Here is a 24,010-nt window from a genome sequence, read left to right as displayed (position 1 = left end):
GAGTTTATTTATTTAAAACTATATTGAGAGTGATTATATATAAAATGAATTTGTCAGTTTTATAGCATCTTCCATCTGAAAATCTCAAAGCCCTAATTCTCAACACCTATGTGAAGTTTGTGAGTAATTAATTGTTAAATCCATTTTACAGATGAATAAACTTAGGCACTAAGGTTCTGATAGAATACCCATTAAAGTAAATGGAAAACATATCACTGACTTCAGTGGGCACTATCAGGCCTGGTGTGATTAGGGTCACAGCAAAAATTAACAGAGGAGTGGGGAATACAATACAGAAGTTCTGATTCCCAATCTGTGGTTCTAAATAACAGGCTACGCTGCCTCTTGTTAAAGCTTCATGTGTTTTATTTTAAACAGGGCATATTTGTATCCTTTAGTTACTGCATTAATTACAATCATTTATATTTTATAACTGATTAAATGTCCAAGCTTTGTTATTTTTTTTTCTGAAGACTCTGATCTTCAAAAGTGTAGTTGTGTGTGCAACTGTGTATTTGTGATATGTTGGCAGTTGTACATGTGTAAATCAAGCGGGCACAAGAGTGTCCTGATGAAGACTTGGCCTACAAAGTTTAACATTGTATTTTATTAAGCAGACTGTTCCTTGAGAATAAGTTGATCATGAATCTTTGGGAGCACTGAAAGCTGCTCAGCTAGAAAGTAATTTGGACAAAGAAATAACATCAAATTAATTCAAAGAAATTCTATATTACGGTACTATACACTGTATCCTCTCCTATCCCATTTCCAATATTATGAAGGTGCTTTGATGTCAGTTTGAAGACTAAGATTTTTAATATCTGAGTACCAGTTCAGAACAGATTTTCAGAGCAGTCTTTAGCAGTAGTCTCCTTTGCGCTGTACTAAACTTTTGTGTAATGCTCCTGTGTTTTATTAGCTTCCATCTAACAAACCAGAGGTGACACTATTTCAGTGGTGAATAAAATGATCCTTCTACATGTAAAGTTTGTGTAAAAAGTTTTGATATTCTTCAGTATGGAAGACCTCATAGAAATAGAATTAAATTTTGCATCTTCTAGTACAGTAGATGCCGAATTTATAAACAGCTGAAGAAAATCAAGGTTTTTCATTTCAAACATAACTATATGTTATATTTGTTTTCCATAGATAACTGAACTGGATAACATACAACCTTTGAAATGGAGGCACAGAGGCAACCTCATTCCACAGTTGCACTAGCTGATCAACCAGTTGAAGTCTCATCTCTTCAGGCTGCACAGGGTTCATCAAGTATAGGACAGAGTCCTGTGATTTTTCAGCAGGAACAAGCCCTGCCTCAGACTATATACCTGAAAGCCCTTACCATACCAGTATATCATCCTATCCAGTCAGGATGCTATCAGTCAAACAACCAGTTAGCAGCTGGTGGAAGCAGCATAAATCTAGACAGCAGTAATATGCCTTTAATCCTAAACCCACTTCTGCATTCAGAGAGGATAGATCAGCCTCAGTCAGTTGCTCAGAAACAAGCAGGGCAAACTTTGACATTAAACCTAGTTAGTTCACCGGTTTTACCATCAAGTTCCTGTCCAAATGCACCTGTTGGAAGCCCAGGGAAATCCAAAAATGCCGGAAAGTACATCTGTAAACACTGCGGACGAGATTGCCTGAAGCCAAGTGTTCTTGAGAAACATATTCGCTCACACACAGGGGAGAGGCCCTTTCCCTGCACCACCTGTGGTATTGCATTTAAAACTCAAAGCAATTTGTATAAACACAGAAGAACCCAAACACACGTCAACAATACCAAGCTGCCCTCAGGGTCTGACAACAGTGGCATATTAGAGGAGAATGAGAAGGCAACAGACAGCATCATGTCACATCAGGGTGCAAAACGAGACAACAATGTCTGTGAAAAGCAGGGGGCAGGGATTAAACAAATAATTTCAGAGACTAGTACCACAGTGGACACTAAGAAATTTCCATCCATTATTTCACTGCCAACACTGAATGCTTTATCGCTTACATCAGAAAGTCAGAAGATAACAATTGACGATTCCTATTGGCCAGAGGCAAGTCAGGGTGCCTCTGAAAGAGAACAAATGCAAGATCCCCCAAACCTATCTTCTCCAGTAGTTTTGCCAGACAGTTTACACCAGAGAAAGAAGATACAGGAACAAAGATTCTCAACAGCAAATAAACATATTCAATTGCAAAGGCAGCAAGCAACTTATTCAGATAAGCAATGGGACTGCAAACTATCTGACTATAAGCTAAAAAAGTGTGAGAGCACGGATTCTGGATATCTGTCACGCTCTGATAGTACAGAACAACAGATGTTGACCTCCAGCCCCCTGCATAGTCTTTGTGAACAAAGCACAGAGCTGGAAAATGAAACTGCCTTCGGTGGCTTAAGGTGCACAGCAGGAAGTAGTGCAAAACTGGATTCAGCTGAGAAAGCAACAGCCTTGATGCTAGAGAAAAAGAAGCTGGAAGAGCATATCTCAAAACTGATCTCTCATAACAAAGCTGTGGTGGATGATACCCAATTAGACAATGTTAGACCCAGAAAAACAGTGCTTTCCAAGCAGGGCAGTATTGATCTGCCAATGCCTTACACATACAAAGACTCCTTCCATTTTGACATCAGATCTCTTGATGTGAACAGGAAAAAGAATCTTTCCCTTTGTTCAGCAAAATCTACCTTTACACCCATAGAAAAATCCAAGCCATTGTTTTTTCATTCAGTCCCCACACAATTCTCGACAACAATAGACTGTGTGCCTGTCACAAGAAGCAACTCTTTGCCATTTGTAGAGAGCACAAGAATGGCACACGACAGAGTGGGTAGCTCAAAACTACCATCTCTCACTAGGCAGCCCCTGAATACTAGCTCTTCTAGCTTGTTGCATAGCAACAACCTTGCTACAAGTTCAGTGGATTTTCCTAACAGCCATCCCCGTGCACTTGTCAGACAAACAGCAGTGGATGATTTGCCACTAAGTAACGCAGTCTATTATTATTCTCCTTCTGAGGAGATGAAAGAAACTAAAAAGCCTGGAGCTGGAGGAGAAGGAGTGAACACTAAATGTAAGAAGTCAACTCAAAGGAAATTAAAAATGTTCTCTCAGGAAAAATGGCAGATGTATGGTGATGAAACATTCAAGAAAATCTACCAAAAAATGAAAAGCAGTCAAACCGCCAAGAAACTGAATCAAAGAGGGGGAAAGGCAACAGACAATATAGGCTTCACCCCTGATCCAAAGGAAGCAGCCAGTAGTGATGGAGTTATTCAGCCAAAAGATGGTAGGAGCTCTTTAAGTGGGAATCTTTCCTCCCCTCTGACCATTTCTACAACAGAATTAAACACTGTGGAATCAAAAACCTGTCCCATTGGTAATCATGTACTACACGGTGTTTCCTCAAAAGAGAATGCAGGCAGATTTACAGAACTAATGGAAACAGCACATTCAATAAATGCTGGTGAACAGAGTGTAATAAGCAAAACTTCCCAGAAACATGGCTGCAGCAACAAACATAGTTCAGATAAATATACAGGTGGCAATAATATGTTAGTAGCTGTAGGCAGTCATGAAACGAGGCTTCAACTTAAGCAGAGAGCTAGTCAATTAAACTCTAACATGCTGAACACTGATAGTCTGCAAATGCATAATAGTCAATTGGAAGAGTCATGTCCTGGGAGCGAATCCAATACTCTCGTATTACATAGTGAAAATCTTTTAAAAAGTGATGGAGAAAACCACAGTAGTAAAGAAACTTCTCAACATGCACAGATGGCCTTAAGGGCACACAACTGCAGCAGTGGTGAATCTACACAGGAATTCCAAAAGCTACCATCAGAGAGAAAAAAACTGAAGGTCGACGAGCTGAAGAGTGGAGATAATACAGCTCTAAAATCCAGTCCCAGCAGCGAAAATAATACAGTAGGTGAAACAGTGAAATTGATAGACTGTTATAGTGTACATGCCGTCTCCCCAGCAATAGTTAAACAGTCAGCTAAAGAAGGAGAGCAGAATTCAAGGACAGACATTAATGAATCGATCAGCAGTGCTGAAGGCATGGAAGATGAGAAAACCATGAAACTCCACATAGAACCCATATATTATAGTGATAATACTGCTAACCTTCTTCCACAATCAAAAGCTTCACTTTCTGAATTTCTGGTGCCTGAGTTAAAGAGAGATAATTGTAGTTCTTTTGCCTTAAGTAAGGTGACAGATACAGGAGCCAAAACATGTCCTGTGACAGCAGGAGCAAAAGTGCCACTTCATAGTGGTGATGATGCTGGTGTATCTTCCACTACTCAAAATCTGGAGCTTGGTCAGGTAACTCCACCTCTAAAGAAAAATGCATTTTCTCCAAAGTACATCCTTAAATTACCGCAAGAAGAGAGTACTACAGACCTGTCACTTTTAGTGGAACCAGGGCAGGACAGCATGCCCGGTATTTCTCTGCCAGTTCTGATAACCAAAACTTCCTGCACTATCAACAGTAGGACAGTCAGTGCTGATTCTGGTGCTGTGTTTTTGTCCCCATTAGAATTTGAATTGAGACACCAGGCCAGAGCAGTAGGGCTAAGATGGGGTGTACATACAAACTGGAAGGCTCTGGTACCTTTTTCACCAGTCAACTCAACAACAACTAACATTACAACCAAGATAAATGACAGCTTTCAGAACCAAAGCTGCAGGCAGAAGGAAATAATGAAAGACACCTGGAAAGAGACTGAGGATAAAGATAACTTAAGTGATCGAATGCAAGCGGACAAGAAGTGGATAAGTACAACTGCTTGCTCTGCACAAACCACAGGGAAGAAAGTATGCTTTACTTCTATGTATACAGGTGGCTTTTTCATATCTGCAGACATCAAAGGAGAGAATCAGGTCTTACGCCACCTTCACTCAGGAAATAACTCTTTAATAATGACAACTTCATCAGGCAAAGGGGCAACCTCTAGTGGGGACACTGAACAGACAGGCATGGGATGGGATACAGACGGTAGCTCTTCAGGCATCCTTAAGGACACTTCACCAGTGTTGCAGGATTTACAGTATTCTGTGCGTTCAATGGACAATTCCAATTATTTTTGCCATTCCTTTGGCACGTTTTATTGCCACACCCTCAGTACTCAACATAAGGAACTCCCTGCACTGTCCCAAATCAGTTTGACTTGTCTCTCGGGAAACTCAAGGATCTCAAGCACAAAGGGTTCCTTCCCATCACTAAATGCTGAGCCTCAATTAACTTGGTGTTGTTTAACCAGGAGCCTTCCTCTACCTGCTGAGCAAAAGGAGAAGGCTGACTCTGCTTACTCTTCCTTGCACATCTGCAAGAAAAATTCTGGTAGTGAAGGCACATTGTCAAAATGTGAATTTTCTTTTATCAAAATGAAAAATATTAGCAAGACTGTGCCCTATGGCTTCACCTCTGGGAATTTAAAAACACTGGTTTCATCCTTTTCACAGGGAGAGCAGCCACAGAAGGTAATGTTGTGAATCCTATTCCCTATTTCAGAACGGGGCACAGTTCCCCAAGCATACTCTTTAATTAGAAAGAATAGGAGAGTGAAGGTTAGGGACATATTATTCTAACGTGCATATAAATCCTATTCTGTCCCAGATTATTGAGAGCCTTAATCTACTTTAACAAAAAAGTGCCTAAATTGTTCTCCTAAAATATGCATGCGTGGGCACACACAGGTGACTGTAGATATGAAATGCACAAGTACATATGCAAACTGCACATAGCCGCTCACTTCGTGCACAGGATTTGCATATTTTGTGGAAATAAGCATGTCCTATTGCATGGAAATTTGGCCAGAAAATTTGCTTAGCCAGAAAAGCATGCTTTAACTTTATTGTAACTTGAATTTTATAGCCTTTGGATTCCTATATTCCAGCATGTGCTTTTTTCTGTTTTCATTTAAAATTATTATTTGTATTACAGTAGCACTTAGGAGCCGCAGTTGAGGGTCAAGGGACCCATTGTGCTAGGTGCTTTATAAACAAGTAAAAAGGACAGATCCTGTACCAGAAGTAATGGTGAAAATCTTTCACGAGGATGGACTCAAATCTTAACAGAGACACTTGTGTTCATACTTTATAAAATGTTTTTAAGATTTTGAAGGATATTTTTAGTTTCAGTGTAACTAATCAGTTCAAGAGATATGCAGCTCCTGGAAGAATTTGTAAGGTTAACATCAACCTCACACCTATCAGGGCAATACTTGAGTACATACATTATTTTTACATGGGCCCAGAAAAATATTAAACTTGTTTTATTTTTAATTTTATGGGTAATATACAGGTAGTGATTAATCTAAACACACCACATATAAATACTTCTTTAAATACAGAAGGAATTTGTTACCAAAGATCATTATTACATTGTAAAATTTAGGATTTACAATATTTGACAACGTTCTATTAATCTAATCAGTTAATTTCTGTAACTCATTCAGAAATGTTCATGTGCTTTGAAATGCACAAGTATAATTTTCTCACTATTCTCAGCAGTCCAGTTCAAAGACTGGAGGAAGTGGAGCTTCAGAAAATATTTCAGAGCGAGAGAAGAAAGAAATACTTTGCAGAAGGGAAAAATTCACAACAAATAAATCCAAGAGGAGCCATAAACAGAAAAAAATGAAAAGCAACCAAAAATGGTAAAGAATGTTGTTTTCAATCTCATCCAATATAGGTAGAAGATTCAGAAACTAAAACGGTTCTCCCAAAATGCTGATTAACCAAAACAGAGCAGCATGATGCTATGGGAAAATGCATGATCATTTAAAAAATTATGTTATTTTATAAAAAAAAAGTGCAAAGCTTTCTAGGCACATCACAAATGTGTCAAAGGGAGAGGGAAACCTTGTCAATTAATGCTCACAGTTGTTTGAAGTTTATAATTTCAAGAAGGAACAAAAGAATCAACATTCTTTTTCCTGGAGGGACCCAAACATTGAACCTTTAGTTCTCTATTGCAGATGAAGTACAATGCAGAACTATAAAGAACTGTATTATTAGGTCTTGCTGTTTTTGTGGTATCCCAGTTTTTTTGCTCTTGACAGATGTCCCCCATAAAGCCATTGCATGGTCAAAAGCCATGGCTGGCCTGTGATCTGATAATCTTGGTCAAACTGCATTGAGCCCAAGCATTCCTGGTTACTGTAAATAGGGACAAGAGAATTTCTCTTCTGGATCAGGAAAAGATCTTTTTACACAGCATTTAGAACAGGATCTGCTGCTGTGCTAAGGAAGCCCGGGTTGGTGACTGGGAGACAAATTTAACCCTAGAGTAAGTGGGTACAGCTCCAAAAACTTCAGTATCTGCTTGCACTAAATTTAAATTTGCCCTGGCAGAATAAGACTATCCTGGATAAATTGGGTGGTGAACACTATAAAGACAGTGGGACATAATCAGAAGTGATGATAGTGACACCCCAGTAAACCGACAAGCCAGCATCAATGAATCTGAATGGATGTAACGTGTAACCTCCTCGGTATGGTGTTCTGTCCCATCTAGTGGTACGGAGACTACTAAGAGAGATTAATGAGTGTGCCCTACAGCCATAGCTAACAGCCACGTGGCAGTAGGCGGCTCATGCACTAAGCTCCAGAGGAGGTCCCAGGTTCGATCCCGCTCACTGACAATCATGGTCTGTTGGTGTTATTCATGTATTGAGGGGGTAATGATAGGGTAGTAACTGGAGGAGCATCCAACAAAAGGATATAAGAAGGTATAAATTGCAGGCATGAGGATTTTCCAGTAGTGTTAACTGATGCTTATTTGAGAGGAATGAGTCAAAGGCTCTGAGGCAAAGGCTGCCAGCTTAATTTTTCTCCAGTAGGGCCACATCTAATCTGGACCTAATATGAATACATGTCCCCATCCTGATTCGTGTCAGTGTATGTTTGATGACCAAGCTTTGCTATCAACTAAACTACTGCCATTAATGTGACTGTCTCTATGGACCCTGTCCTGTAATATGCTTTGTGCAGGCAGAGACCTGCAACTGTGGAAAACCTCACTGAATTAAAATTAGTGGGCCCTATGTAGAAGTAAGGGTCTGTCCACACAAAGCTCAGTCCAGGATCAGGGCTTAAAGTGCTCAATTCTGCTCTCCGGAAACAGGCAAAATCTCTATTGACTTTAACAGAATTACAAGATCAGACCCGCAGGGCTGAATTGCCCTCTTTCTACTTGTCAGTTCTTTTCCTGGCAATCCCCTGCCCCCCATACACATTTTCAGAAACTCTCACGTGACTGTTTTCAGTTCCTGTTTATCACACACTTTTCTGTTTTAGAGGAAATGAATTATTAGTGCAGCAAAGCTTTCCTGTAGCACTGTACATTGTCACACATGTTTTTTTCCTAGTTCATGTCTCTTGAACAATCGTAACATGGTAAGAAAAGGGAAAGGATAAAAAAAAAAAACACTAACCCTCTTAAGTGACAAGAAGTAGGGCTCTATATTGATAAATTAAAAAGAAAAAAGAATGAATTTAAACCAGAATTGAAACTAAAAGTTATGTTGTATTTCTGATAGATAAAACAAAGGTGTAATGAATTTATGCCAAGCGTGCAGCTGTGGGTCTCTTCTGCCTCCATAGTTCCACAAACTGTGGACTAGCTAGATCATGGTGGTTGGAAAGAATTTGCTGGGTTTTGTGTGTTCTCTCTCTTTCTCATTTCTCTTTCCCATGACCTAATTCTTTAGCTATTTTGGTCTATATAGAATGTATTTAATTCTCAAATAAGCTGTTGAAAACTATTTAGAAAACATGGGCTCAATCCTTTAGTCTCTACTCAGTCAATGGGAATCAGTAGTTTAAGCCAAATCTGCCTTCAGATAACCATATGGGACTGTCATACATGGGCCAAATTATCTCATCTGAGGCCCAGTGATTCTGAAAAAAAGATTTCACTTGTTAAGCAAAAAACAGGCTGAGCATAGAGAAAGCAGCTCAATGAGCCAAATGCCTTAAAGAGACAAGCAAAAATGGGACCATACATTGGCTTAAGCTGCAGCCAAGGAGAGAAGAATAAAAACAGAACTAAGAGCTGACCTGTGCCATCTAAATAGTCTAGTCACATTTCTTTAGGTCCAGACTTTTTGCCCTGACCTCTGAATCTGAGCCCAAACATCTACAGTGCAATTTTATAGCCCGGCAGCCTGATCTCTGTGAGCCTGAGCCAGCCGAGATGGGCCAGCCAGGGGTGTTTTACTGCAGTGTAGACAAACCTTAAGTGATTTAAGACCACACCTCCTATTGATTTTCAGTGACTTTCTAAGGTACATTTGAAAGTCCCACTCATTATGACTCGCACAGATGTGAGATGCTGTCATATTTTGGAAGCTAGACAAGTATTTCTTCATCAGCATCCCCAAGGAGACATCTTCTGATGTGTAAACTTAACGAATAGGCTTTTGTCACTTTATAGCAAAAACCGGAGAACTCAGACTTCTTGATCTAAGTCCTTGAAATATTTATGTTCTTTAGTAGTGATAAGCAAACAGTAGCACATAAGAAATTGAGCCAGAGGCCACTTGCAGACAAGTACAGGTGTCCTTGTGTGACCCTGGCCCTTGAGGTATGATCTTGTTTTGATATCTTGCCTGTTTGTAAAAATCTGTGGATTTCCTGCAGAGCACACAACCCTTTCCTCTTGATGGACCAAATTTTGAAGTCTGTACTCAATTTTTACATAGTGCTACTTAGCCAAAGCTTCCACCAACTTCAGTAAAACTAAGAACTTCAGGATTTTGCCCATGGTTACTAAGGCTCTCTAATACAGGATTTTTTGTGGCATACATAAAAGTAACATTTCCTTTTTTCATTATAGTCATACTTCTATAGGCCAGTTTCAGCCCAAGTGGAATTCCACTGAAGTTGTGATATTACTCTACTGGGGCTACTTTTAAATAGCAACTACTTACAACATACCTGTTTGTGTTTTCACTGAAAATGGTATATTTTACAATGCAGGTCCAAAGGGAACCACATGCATGGATATACTCAGTTGAAAACTAACAGGCTGAGCAAGCAACACTGGCTTCCAAACAGGACACTAGATTCTCTGAAAAAGCATCAGCTGCTCCACACACACGAAAGCCTTAATCAATGTGAGAAATGCCACCCTCCTGTGTCAAATTTGCAAGGTAAGGATAACTCGCCTATTCATGTTTGCAAGTGTGTAATATTCTTTGATTAATTTTTAATATAAACCAATTTATCTGATACATATAATGTTTCATATATGGCTACAAATACTGTATTTCCTCCCTTTGCAATGGTGTTCTTATGACCATTAAAGCAAATCAGGGCCCAACTTTTCAAAATCTGCATGTGCCTTTGTAAGAGAAGCTGTCAGGGTTAGATACTGGGAAAATGTGTTATAGGATAATAAACCTGCCTGGCTCCAGCCCTAGGAAAAAAAATACTGTGTCTATAGAACAGATACAGTTGTAGACAGTAGGTGTCCTTGCACTGCCACCCATCCATCTCCTGATAACTGGAACAACTAATTAGACAGATATGATCTCTGAGTCACTAGGTACAGCTATCCTTCATGGAAGTGCCCAAGTAGCAGGGCCGGCTCCAGGCACCAGCTTCTCAAGCAGGTGCTTGGGGCGGCCGCTCCGGAGAGGGACGGCAGGTCCAGGTATTCCGCGGCAATTCGGCCGACGGTCCCTCACTCCGCCTGGGAGTGAAGGACCTCCCGGCGAATGCCGCCGCAGATTGCGATCGCGGCTTTTTTTTTTTTTTGGCTGCTTGGGGTGGCCAAAACCCTGGAGCTGGCCCTGCCAAGTAGTCTGCAAGTCTTCATAGGGGTGGACTGCACTGGAGTTAGTGGTATTCTCAAATACACAATAAGTTTATCTTTTTACAATAATTTATAACAGTCCGTTTTATACTGTATTTCCTGAAATACATGAATTTATGATAGTTCAAATGATTAATAAATGAACACAACAATAACTTTGTTCTTCTATGGCAGTGTTCATTTGAAGTGCTTGACAAAAATTAATAATTCAGTTTCTTAATAAACTGGGAGGTACAGAAAGAACCTGAAATGAAGCCACTTCTGGAGTGGAACACAGCCTGTTTAGTGATAACATGAACCTTGATTTTACTTTTGATCTGAAAAAGGGGCCTTTGGGAGCTCAGCGTCCTGGTTCAGAACTTCAGTATTGGTTCAGAAGAGTGCTACCTCTTAAATCACCAGCCCTGCTGCCTGCAACATCTGGGCTCAGCGAACTGTAAATAAAGTACTCGGAATGATCAAGTTATAAATAAAATACAAATTGTATATATCGATATATAGGAGACAGAGAAACTGTACAACTCAAATATGGTAGAAAAAAATCACTAATTCTGTTATTAGACTCAGTCATGTCTAATTGTTGTCACAGCAGATTTATAGCTTATTTGCTGTGCTGCACTGTTGCAATGAAAATATTTTTAAACATTTCTGCTTTTCTGCTAAAAGATTCTATAATTCTATTGCAGAATAACTTAACCTTGTAGCACTTATTCAAATGAATAAAAACATGGATTGAAAGTTTTATTAGCTTTATTAGCTTCTGTATTATAGTTTAAGTGCCATATGTTTATAAAGTAAAGAGATTTCTCCAGAAATTTGCTGGCATTCTGTGCTGAATTTTATGGGTGAACTGCACTGCAGATTCTGGGCATGATTCCTCACAAGTCAAATACTATTTATGAATACAGAAAGAATGGAAGCAGAGACATGGTTTTGATACAAGAAAAGTTGCACATGGAAACGGAACATAAACATAGAGAGAGCCTCTTATTGTAAATGAGCCACTCTCTTTATACTCATGGTTAGACTGTTCCCTCATCTTACACAGCCATGCAAGGGGTAAGACCCACATCTCCCACGTGCACCTTTGCCTAAGACCAAGCAAGATTATAGTTCCAGCACAAGAGGCATGGAGGAATTGTGCCTTGTGGGTCTACTGCCTGGGTGGTTCAGGGCTCTGCCTAAAGGCACAAAATCCATATCTAAGTATAGTTCACAGGGCTGAAAATCTGGGCCATTATTTGTGATAAGTAGGTGTATGTCTCATTTGTAATAGGAAATTAGTGTTGACCATGGTGCTGAAATCAGGGATGTTTATGAAATTGATGTATGATCACGTTGGTGGGTAAACAAAGTGATCTGTAGTAAAACATTTTAAAACATTGTTTTGTTCCTTTTAAATAACTGTTCTGATCAACAGATGTGAAATACACAAAAGCATGTGACTGTTGGCACATCCCTGAGCATCAAAAGAGCAGAACATATGAAAATGAGAGAACAGAGACTTTCATTAAGACTAAGATTAATTAGTTTCTACAGGTCTTTGAAAATAAATGATAAATAAATAAATAAATAATAATACATTGTCCTTCTAGAGTTCCTTCCATCAGGGATCTCATAGTGCTTTGCATATATTAAGATTTAGGCCTATAATACTCATGTGAGGTAGTGAAGTACAATTATCACCATTATATTGATGGAAAAGGTGATGAGGTGCAGAGAAGTGAAGTGACTTTACCAAGATCTAACAGTGTAGTGGCAGAGCCAGGAATACAATGCAGAACTTCTGACTCCCTACTCTGTGCTTTAATCACAAGACCATGAAAAGAGTTGTGTAGCTGTTAATTGTAACATTATTAATAGCCATGTGGATTTTAAGTGGCTGATACCAAACATTAGCGTGATCTTGTGAGGCCACAGCTTGGGGTAAGTCCAACACAACACAACTATTTCATCAATTTATAGAACAGGACAAGTGTTTTCTGTAACTGAAAATGCCCTTTTCACAGATTCAAAACTCCAATTTTGTCAAAAATTTCAATTTTCCAATAGAAAAAAATCAAAATGATGGCTTCCCACTGTCTTCTTCCAAGGTCTTGTCAATTTCATTTTCTCCCTGCAGGCCTAAAATGAAATTGACAAGAGCCTTGCAGGTAATCTGCCAGAGGCTGAGTGCTGTGACTCTCCTCCCCCACTCTCAGCCTGCCCCGCTGCCAGTGGCTAAGAGCCCTGGTCTCCCCCCAGACCAGGGCTGAGCACCCCAGCTCTCTGCCTCTCTGGCAGCTCACCTGGAAGGCTCTTGTCAACCTCACTTTTTGAAAACAAAGTTTAGAAGAGCCTTCTAGGCGGGCTGCCAGTAAGCTGAACAATTCCACTGTTGTTTTTGCCAAAATTGAGTTTTTCTAGAAATCCTTCTATGAAAAATGTTCCATTTGAATTTTCATCACGACTTGGGACAAAACATTTTTTCAAAAATTGGAAACTTCTTGCAGGAAGGAATTTCAACTTCCAGCCAGCTCTACCGAGTTCTCTCTTTTGTGATCAGCAATAGCACATAGCAGCGGTGTGTAGTGCAATAAAAGGCAAATCATCATATAATTCCAATCAACAGAAGAATCTTTTGCTGTCTTTTTTGACTATTTGTGTAACCTCTCCCTGATCCTCTCCATTTATCTAATTAGTTAGCTACTTAATGCCAGTAACCTTGGAGACATGAGCTGGTATAGTTGCAATATACAAGAGCTGAGCTGTTTCTTACGATGGATTCTGCCATTACTACCCGAGGAAGAGCTCTGTGTAAGCTCGAAATCCTGTCTCTTTCACCAACAGAAGTTGGTCCAATAAAAGAAATTACCTCACCCAGCTTGTCTGTCTAATAGCCTGCGACCAATAGGGGTACAACAACACTGCAAATACTATTTGCCACTGCAATGTGGAAAAGCAACTTAACTGTACTAGGTCCTTTTAGTTCTGTCCCTTTTCCATTCTGAAATTTGAAGTTCAGTACTTTCTGGCCATTCCCTTGACTTGCAGTTTTGTATCTCATTAACATTTCTTCCCTAACTTCTTTTCCTACTCTCTTGCTCTTATTAACACATCTCCTTCTACCCATCTCCCTCACTACCCCTCCAGGCCTCTGTCATTTAAAATTTTGTATAAAGATACATGAAGGATAGAAAGGTAAGCAAATTCTGAAGAAAAAAGTATTTTAGGCTAGGTCTACACTACCCGCCTGAATTGGCGGGTAGAAATCGATCTCTCGGGGATCGAATTATCGCGTCTCGTCGGGACGCGACAATCGATCCCCGAATCAACGCTCTTACTCCACCAGCGGAGGTGGGAGTAAGCGCCGTCGACGGGGAGCCGCGGAGGTTGATTTTGCCGCCGTCCTCACAGCGGGCTAAGTCGGCTCCGATAGGTCGAATTCAGCTATGCTATTTGCGTAGCTGAATTTGCGTATCTTAAATCGACCCCCACCTGTAGTGAAGACCTGCCCTAAGATTGTTTATTGGAATCAAAACGGCAAATTTGCTTCAGTGGTATTCATGAGAATGCCACTTTTAAGTTGCTTCCCATGAAGATATGTACATACAAAATTTTGCACACAAGAATGTTAATTGAAAAGAAGGGTCAAAATAGTATTCATACAGGAATATTCATGAAAATACACTCAGCTTGAATAGCAGATTACAAATAGCAACTACTCAACACAGCTGCTATAGAACACAGTTTGCAAGGAATCCAGAGGTTAAAGTACAATAGAATAAATCATGTTCAGAATTAATTTGATACAACAATTTAAGAAGTCAAAGTCTGTCCACAGATAAGAAAAAAAAAAAAAGGTTTATGGAAAACTCATTGAGCACTGTATCTTAACCTTAAAAAATCTCTCTAAATCTTCTCTTGCCCAACAGATAATTATCTCCCCCAGCAAGAGGAGCTATCTTGCCCCACCTCAGACAAGCCAGTATCCAAAGGGAATAATCATAAGAAAGAAGACAGGAATCACAAAAATAACTCAGGAATATTTTCACCAGCTGGGCATTCAAGCAGCTTCACGCAAAAAGGCAAACTGGATGGAAAAGTAGGTGTTTTACCTGTAATTCACCTATGAATATTTGTTAAATACACAGAAGATGACACTGATTTTAGAAAACCTCAGTTGCACCCTAATTGTAATTTTAAAGCTTCTGCAGTTTAATTTTGTCCATTTATTTGCTTCTCAGATTTTGTGTTTTCACAAATGCTGCAAAGATGGCAAGGTAATGTGGCTGCAAAAACATTAAAAATCACTGAACTTAGAATGTTTTTGCAGTGAAAATAGCGTAACTTGAAATGGTATTTCTCTCACTGTCACAGCTACTATATGAGTTTTGAATATATTAGTATAAATTACTATTGTAAAATTATATTTTTATGAAAATTAGTTCTCATATTTAGGAATCTAATTCTTCAAATGCTCCTCAGTTGCTTTCTTCCAGCAACTAACAGAAGTTCCTTGATCACAGACCCTGGTTCTCATGGGGGACTTCAGTCACCCTGATATCTGCTGGGAGAGCAATACGGGGGTGCACAGACAATCCAGGACGTTTTTGGAAAGTGTAGGGGACAATTTCCTGGTGCAAGTGCTGGAGGAACCAACTAGGGGCAGAGCTCTTCTTGACCTGCTGCTCACAAACAGGGAAGAATTAGTAAGGGAAGCAAAAGTGGATGGGAACCTGGGAGGCAGTGACCATGAGATGGTAGAGTTCAGGATCCTGACATAAGGAAGAAAGGAGAGCAGCAAAATACAGAACCTGGACTTCAGAAAAGCAGACTTTGACTCCCTCAGGGAACTGATTGGCAGGATCCCCTGAGAGAATATCATGAGGGGGAAAGGAATCCAGGACAGCTGGCTGTATTTTAAAGAATCCTTATTGAGGTTGCAGGAACAAACCATCCCGATGTGTAGAAAGAATCGTAAATATGGCAGGCAACCAACTTGGCTTAACAGTGAAATCCTTGAACACAAAAAAGAAGCTTACAAGAAGTGGAAGATTGGACAAATGACCAGGGAGGAGTATAAAAATATTGCTCAGGCATGCACAAGTGAAATCAGGAAGGCCAAATCACACTTGGAGTTGCAGCTAGCAAGAGATGTAAAGGGTAACAAGAAGGGTTTCTTCAGGTATGTTAGCAACAAAAAGAAAGTCAAGGAAAGTGTGGGCCCCTTACTGAATGAGAGAGGCAACCTAGTGACCGAGGATGTGGAAAAAGCTAATGTACTCAATGCTTTTTTTGCCTCTGTCTTCATGAACAAGGTCAGCTCCCAGACTACTGCACTGAGCAGCACAGTATGGGGAGGAAGTGACCAGCCCTCTGTGGAGAAAGAAGTGGTTCAGGACTATTTAGAAAAGCTGGATGAGCACAAGTCCATGGGGCCGGATGCGCTGCATCCGAGGGTGCTAAAGGAGTTGGCGGATGTGATTGCAGAGCCATTGGCCATTATCTTTGAAAACTCATGGCAATCGGGGGAGGTCCCGGATGACTGGAAAAAGACTAATGTAGTGCCCATCTTTAAAAAAGGGAAGGAGGAGGATCTGGGGTATTACAGGCCAGTCAGCCTCACCTCAGTCCCTGGGAAAATCATGGAGCAGGTCCTCAAGGAATCAATTCTGATACACTTACAGGAGAGGAAAGTGATCAGGAACAGTCAGCATGGATTCACCAAAGGCAAGTCATGCCTGACTAACCTAATTGCCTTCTATGATGAGATAACTGGCTCTGTGGATGAGGGGAAAGCAGTGGACGTGTTATTTCTTGACTTTAGCAAAGCTTTTGATACGGTCTCCCACAGTATTCTTGACACAAGTTAAAGCAGTATGGGTTGGATGAATGGACTAAATGGTAGATAGAAAGCTGCCTAGATCGTCGGGCTCAACAGGTAGTGATCAATTGCTCCATGTCTAGTTGGCAGCCAATATTAAGCGGAATGCCCCAAGGGTCAGTCCTGGGGCTTCATTATCTTCATTAATGATCTGGAGGATGGCGTGGACTGCACTTTCAGCAAGTTTGCAGATGACACTAAACTGGGAGGAATGGTAGATACGCTGGAGGGTAGGGATAGGATACAGAGGGACCTAGACAAATTAGAGGATTGGGCCAAAAGAAATCTGATGAGGTTCAACTAAGACAAGTGCAGAGTCCTGCACTTAGGACGGAAGAATCCCATGCAATGCTACAGACTAGGGACCGAGTGGCTAGGCAGCAGTTCTGCAGAAAAGGACCTAGGGGTTACAGCGGAGAGAAGCTGGATATGAGGCAACAGTGTGCCCTTGTTGCCAAGAAGGCTAACGGCATTTTGGGCTGTATAAGTAGGGGCATTGCCAGCAGATCAAGGGACGTGATTGTTCCCCTTTATTCAACATTGGTGAGGCCTCATCTGGACTACTGTGTCCAGTTTTGGGCCCTACATTACAAGAAGGATGTGGAAAAATGGGAAAGAGTCCAGTGGAGGGCAACAAAAATGCTTAGGGGGCTGGAGAACATGATTTATGAGGAGAAGCTGAGGGAACTGGGATTGTTTAGTCTGCAGAAGAGAAGAATGAGGGGGGATTTGATAGCAGCCTTCAACTAGACTGTTCTCAGTGGTACCAGATGACAGAACAAGGAGTAGCGGTCTCAAGTTGCAGTGGGGGAGGTTTAGGTTGGATATTAGGAAAAACTTTTTCACTAGGAGGGTGGTGAAGCTTGAATGGGTTACCTAGGGAGGTGGTGGAATCTCCTTCCTTAGAGGTTTTTAAGGTCAGGCTTGACAAAGCCCTGGCTGGGATGATTTAGTTGGGGATTGGTCCTGCTTTGAGCAGGGGGTTGGACTGGATGACCTCCTGAGGTCTCTTACAACCCTGATATTCTATGATTCCTCAACAAACCAACTTTGCTGTAGATGCACACCCACCTTGGTATTTCTATACTGCTCACAAATAACAGAATAAACCCTATGTTTTTAGCTCCCTAATGCCTCAGTTATACAAACTCCCTTGCCATGTGTACATAGTATTTCAACATAAAGAAAATCAACCAGACACCATGTAACCATGCAGTTAGTCAGCAACCCCCTATTTCAGCCATAGGCCATTAGCACGAGTCATCACCTAGCTAAAAAGCAAAAAACAAAATACACACAGACACCCCAACAACCAACAAAAACAAAACCTTCAGCAACTAACAAACAGTGGAGAAATGCACAAGTAATTTACCTCATTTTTCAGAGATTAGCAATCATTGGAGGGATGAATACTTTATCTTGGAGTTATGACAAAAAGGAAAGCAAATATAATCACAATTGTAGAGATGAAGGACCACATTTATGCCTGTATAACTCAGTTGATCTCAACAGAGTTACACCAGATATAAAAAGCAACAGAGGGTCCTGTGGAAGAAAAAATCAGGGGTGCCCTCCCTGATTGAACTAACCTCGTTATCTCCATACTGATTTATACCTGCCTCTGGAAATTTCCATTACTTGCATCTGAAGAAGTGAGGTTCTTACCCACGAAAGCTTATGCTCCCAGTACTTCTGTTAGTCTTAAAGGTGCCACAGGACCCTCTGTTGCTTTTTACAGATTCAGACTAACACGGCTACCCCTCTGATACTTGACGCCAGATATAAACAGTCTTATAGTCATGTGGATATAGTCAATGTAATTGTTATTTCATTCTCTTTACAAAGGATGACATTGCTTTGGATTGAAAATTTTAATGTAAGTTGAAATTCATTTCCTTCCTGATCCTCTCACCCCCACCCCCATCTGCTGCAGGATGTTCCTATACCAATCGAGAAACACTCAAGAGGCAATCTCTTTCTTCAGAACTTTAATGCAACTCCAGGATTACCTATGGTAACATACTCATGTTCATCACCAGCTAAAGCAGCCATGCGACAAACCAACAATGACCTGGACATCTGCTGTTTAGTGACTCAACCTCTCATGCTTCAGAAATCATTTCCAGTGGAGCCACAGCCAAATGCTCATTCTGACCCTGTGGAGTCCTCTTTTTGGTCTTTTCCTTTTGATTTTGTAGGCACAGGCACATGCTGCCAGCATGCGAGTATGGGTTCAGAGGTTACTGCTCCTTTTTTCTTATGTCCGAAAGCTGACCACAAAAATATACTCAATGTAGAGTCACAAGGTCAAAGTTCTGCTGCATTATACCCATTGGTCCAGACCTCAGGAAAGGAGGAACATCCAATGGAAGGAAATTCATACTCATCTCTGAAGGAGAAACTTACTCCTAGTTCCAAAACTGTGTGTTCAGCTTCATTGGGATCAAAGGTAAACACCCTTCCTGAGATATCAATCACAAGTACTAGCTTACCTAGCACAGCTAATATACAGGGGATAAACTCTTCTGAAAACAGTTCTCATGGATGCATGGACAAGAATGGAGCCTACTTACAATCAGATGGCCATCGAAGACTTAATGAAACTGGCACTAGTACTTTTAAACAGCCCTCATTTCCCTTCAGTCCCACAGAGTCCACAGCTAGCTCTGAAACACCTTCCAAAACATACAAAAAAAGAGGTTTAGAGATGATAAGGAAACAAACCCGAGTGGAATACGATGACACAAGCAGTGATGATGAAGACAGGCTAGTTATAGAAATATAGCTAACAGGACACTGCTATGGCAGATGGATGTATGATGGTACATTAGAGAGAGAAATGCCATGGAAATTGCAGATCATTGATCTGATTTTTGAAGCACCTTAACATCAGAATAGCCATTCCTGCACAGTATAGGCAAAGTTCTCTTCTAAGAACAACAGTTCTTCTTTGCAAGGACTCAGGCTTCTTTTACATATTTTAGTGTTTTTGTATGGAGCAAGGAAGCAGTTAAATTATATATTTAAGTGCACAACATGGTTCCCAACTCCACTAAGCCTCATCAATCTCACATTACACCCACAATCCCCAGCTCACAGAGACTGTATTATAAAGACACTGCAGTGTATTTGTTTACCAATAATGATAAAACAGCAATCAGCCTCCTTAATGCATAAGTTGAGGTGTAGATTGTAACAAACCATTGGGTATATTTTCATCCCTTTGCTCCCCTTTTTAGTAATTATTTCCAGCTTTGCTGGAAGTTATGTATGTACATTGGGAGGAAGATATACCCCCCATGCATCTATGATATTGTGAGATGTCACACGAATACTGACTTTTTCCATGTTGTACAATGGTCAATGCTTCTTTGTGACAAAATGACACAAGCATGTCCTGCTTTGTGTTTTGTGCCTTTTCTGCTGAGATCTACTGAAATATTTTATTCTTTAGCTCTACTTTGAGAAATTGGGGTGTAAATAGGTAATGTCAATGTTTCTTTGTAATGAGATTTTTAACACAGATTTTCTCTGATTCTGTTTTTCGGATTGTGCTCTAAAAGCAAGTTACAATGTTTTGTTTTATTGTTCTGAAGTTAAACCCAAATGAAAACTTTTGCCTTTCCCTCCAAACCCCTGACCATGCAAAATAAGTGAAAGTTGATATGAGAAGGATTTTTTCTAGGGTTTTGCATCAGGGCATTTGCAGCACTTATTGTCATGTAAATCAACTTCTGCTTTGAAACCCAAAATTTACTTTGTTTACATGAAAACATCTCCAGTCAGTAAAATACCAGATACACTTACCATTCACTAGAAAACTAGTTTAAACCTACAGAGAAAGTTTGAAATCATTGCACTGCTGTACTAGAGTCAAATTTTATACTTAACTTTGCTATGAGTTTTTGAATAATTTGGACTCATATACAGGATTTTATGGATTAACTTTCATGTGATATTCATAATTGCATGTACTTTAAGGAAAGAATAATCATGCAATCATGCAAAAGTGAGCCTGTATGGGTCAGAGTCATAAATAGGTCTAGTGTACTATCTATGTATGTCAGAGAAACATATGCATATTGTAGGAAGTGAAGGAGAAGTGCCAGAATGACAACCCTTCTGTGGATACACATAAATGGAACCAAATCCTAAGCTCTGTCCCCCCTTTACACTCATATGCATTATGAAAGTGACCATAGTTCCAATTTGCCCTGCAGAGAGCTTTTTATTTAGCATCAAATTATGTTGGTATATATTTTTACTGTTAGGGAAATTGATATCATGCTCAGAGTGTTATACTGATTTCTAATTATAAATGCTAGTGCCGTTGTGTTGAAAAAGGTTAATGGAGTTAGCAGGATTTTTTCTTCTTCAGCAGTAAAGGACATAGAATAAAGAATAACCTACAAAATCTTTACTTGTTCCTTATAAAAATACTACGATATTCTTGTCCAAAATCAGAGAGATTTCAGTAGGGTTTCTACAGGATTTGGGATCATGATTTCATGGAACAATGGAAGTATTGCTTTAATAAAAATTAGCATTAGCTATCTTCCCCTTTTACTACTGTGAAACCCTGGGACCTTATTCTGATCTCACTTCTTATATGCTGGTTTTATAACACTAGCATTAACTCCATATACTTTAGAAGAGTTAGTTCCTGATTTTCAGGAGTGTAAATGAAATCAGAATTATGCCCATTAAGCTTATAGGTCAGAGACTAGTAGATAGTGGGACCCCATTCTGTAAATAAACTTTATGCAAACCTGCTCTTAATTTCAGTGGGATTTCCATGTATGGAACGGGGACATGAGATGGCTAAATAGTGTATTAAGCTGGGAAGGTTTATACTAAAGACTAGCAAATCTGGATATGAAGTTAAGAAGCATGAAAGGTATGAACACTGGGGGACTGGGTGGCCCTGTAAGTTGCATATTGTAATCGCATATTTTTGTTGAATATGCAAGATATAGTACCTAAAATACTATTTGTTTGTTAAATGTTGATAAGAATGATACAACTGACTTATTTGTATATTTTTAAAAAAAAATTCTGTTCCTTTATATTCTTAACTTATTTTGTTTTGATAAAAATTAAACTTGAAGGTCACAATGACACTAAGAATGTGGTAGTTATTAGGGTTTGGTTTTTAAAAATGCAAATGCACCATGGGGTGAATGTGGGAAGGTCAGGTAATCCAGGGGTACCCACCAGATTCAGTACAACCCTGCCATTCTGCAGTGACGTCTTTCCCTGATTTATACAATAGAAATACAACTGATCAGCTGCAAATTTCTTTTGCTAGTAAATATAAAACAGGAAAATTTTCTATTCACCTATCAAGAAAAATATTATGATTGCATGAATTTTTAGATTAAACATAAAATGTGTTGTCCAAAGGAGTAAATTTCCAGTCTCTAGAGTTAAACCAGTTACACCAGCAGTGAATTTGGGAACAGAATCCCGTATTAAAAATATCACTGAAATGACAAAACTGAATTTACCTCTTAAAACAGATTATTTATATAACTGACAGGTTATAATGTATGCTCAGGACTCAAATCATATAAGATATCTGCTGTGCATATAAACCAAGTAAGAGGAATGGAGACTTTCTACTCATTCTTAATGCCCACTCAGGGTTTTACAAGAACACCTTTAGGAAAGAAGCAATTAGAGTCTGGGAAAGTTATGGCAAAACATGTACAAGGATAGCAATTGACAACAATATCCTTGCACTGCAGTACCAACTCCAACAGATCAAATAATTTATCACAGAGAAGCACCTTTCCTTAAGAATGAATTTTTTGTCCAAGGCCCATGCACCACGAGCCTCTCGCTACTCCTTCTCACTGTAGCGATGAAAGCTGAATCAGACAAATACAGGGTTGAGGAAAGCTGTTTGAATATCACAACTACCATATGTTCCCATTGAACACCACCAGTCTGCTGTAAAAACTATAGTGATAGCTGTTCAGTTTACATAGTTGGGTGAAACTGAATGTTTTGCATAGATGAGAAGGTTCACATGGTAGTGATCATTTACTTCAGGAATTAATCAGGAACTTAATGGAAACTGATTAGATATAGGGAGCTATATTTTTGTCTGATTTACACTGGTGTAACTTACTGCATTGTTGTCAGTGAACTTGCAGTGCTGTCACGCAAAGGAGAATTTGACACTAGACATTGCTCTTGAAGAGAATATAAAGAAAGCCAATTAGTTCTAATTTGAGGTTACACCTGTGGAGGCAATGATTAATAAATAATTATAGTAATGATTAGCAAGTGTTGACAGTATGGTTGGCACTATACTCAAAACAAATATCAAGGCTTGAAGGGTTTCTAATCAAAGGATCTCAATTCAGGAAAACGCCTGAGGAACATGTGTTGAACTTTAAGCATGTGTTGAACTTCCATTTACTTCAGTGGGATTTAAGCATGTGTTTAACTTTAACCACTTGCTTAAATGCTGTCTGGAACAGAGATGCTTTCTTGATTTAAGGCCCAAAAGACAGAAAAGTACAATAGCTTAGACAGGGACAATATCCTTACAAAGAGTAGTCAGACAGAATCCTTCTACAAAGTTATGGCAAGCTCCTGAATATATAGGGAGAAAAATAAGATACATATATTTACATGGCATACAGAGTAAACCAGATGGTAAACCATATCAATGACACAAATAGAAAAGTTGGCCAGAGCCAGCCAGCCAGCCACTTGCAGTTTTGTTCTGAAGAGAATGAAACAGGTTTGTTTGTTTTTTAAAAAGAATAGAGGTATTACAGGGGGGAAAATTGTAGTTCAGGGAGTGATACTTCAAGGATAGCCAAGCACTAGTTAAAATGTTCATTTTTTTAAAATAGGCACTGATGGAACTTGGTAATTTTACAGGTGTCCAAATCACAGCTTATATTGACAGTCAGGATAAAATCTGCCTATTTTGCAAAAAAAATTAGTTTAAGAATTTCCGTCATGAATTACGGCACTTCATGTTGAACTCTTGATCATTTTGGCCTGTCTAAAATGGATGTTTGAATGCTACCAATGTCTTGGAAATCTGTGTCGTCTGAGCAGTGCTACCATCAGTGGAGAAAATCCCTGGAATGTCTTCAGAATCTTCCTCTGTATGTTCTCTGCGCTATTCTTGGACCGTGTTCCTTAACTTTGGAGGCAGTAACCTGACATGCTGTGGCATTATTGTAGCTCAGGATTCTGTGCTAATAACTTAAATTAGATGAAATGATCAGAAAATCTATACATGTTGACAGTGCTTTAGTTTCAGTTCCAGTTCCATTTCCTTCTTCATTTTCA

The 24,010-nt window shown here is 39.6% G+C and overlaps 1 protein-coding gene across 1 annotated transcript; it reads left to right on the top strand.

Moving 5' to 3' along the window:
• The first annotated feature begins 1,181 nt into the window (after positions 1-1,181).
• ZNF831 (zinc finger protein 831) lies at positions 1,182-21,794 on the top strand. The gene is made up of 5 exons (XM_054045748.1): positions 1,182-5,486; positions 6,516-6,664; positions 9,990-10,162; positions 14,742-14,911; positions 18,627-21,794. Exons 1-5 carry the CDS (start codon positions 1,182-1,184, stop codon positions 19,476-19,478), a joined length of 5,649 nt encoding a protein of 1,882 aa, XP_053901723.1. The 3' UTR covers positions 19,479-21,794.
• Positions 21,795-24,010: the final 2,216 nt, after the last annotated feature.

Source organism: Malaclemys terrapin, chromosome 12 (genome assembly GCF_027887155.1).
Source record: "Malaclemys terrapin pileata isolate rMalTer1 chromosome 12, rMalTer1.hap1, whole genome shotgun sequence".
Taxonomy (NCBI): Eukaryota; Metazoa; Chordata; order Testudines; family Emydidae; genus Malaclemys; species Malaclemys terrapin.
The sequence above is the reverse complement of the archived record's forward strand: the minus strand, read 5'-3'. Positions and strand labels throughout refer to the sequence as shown.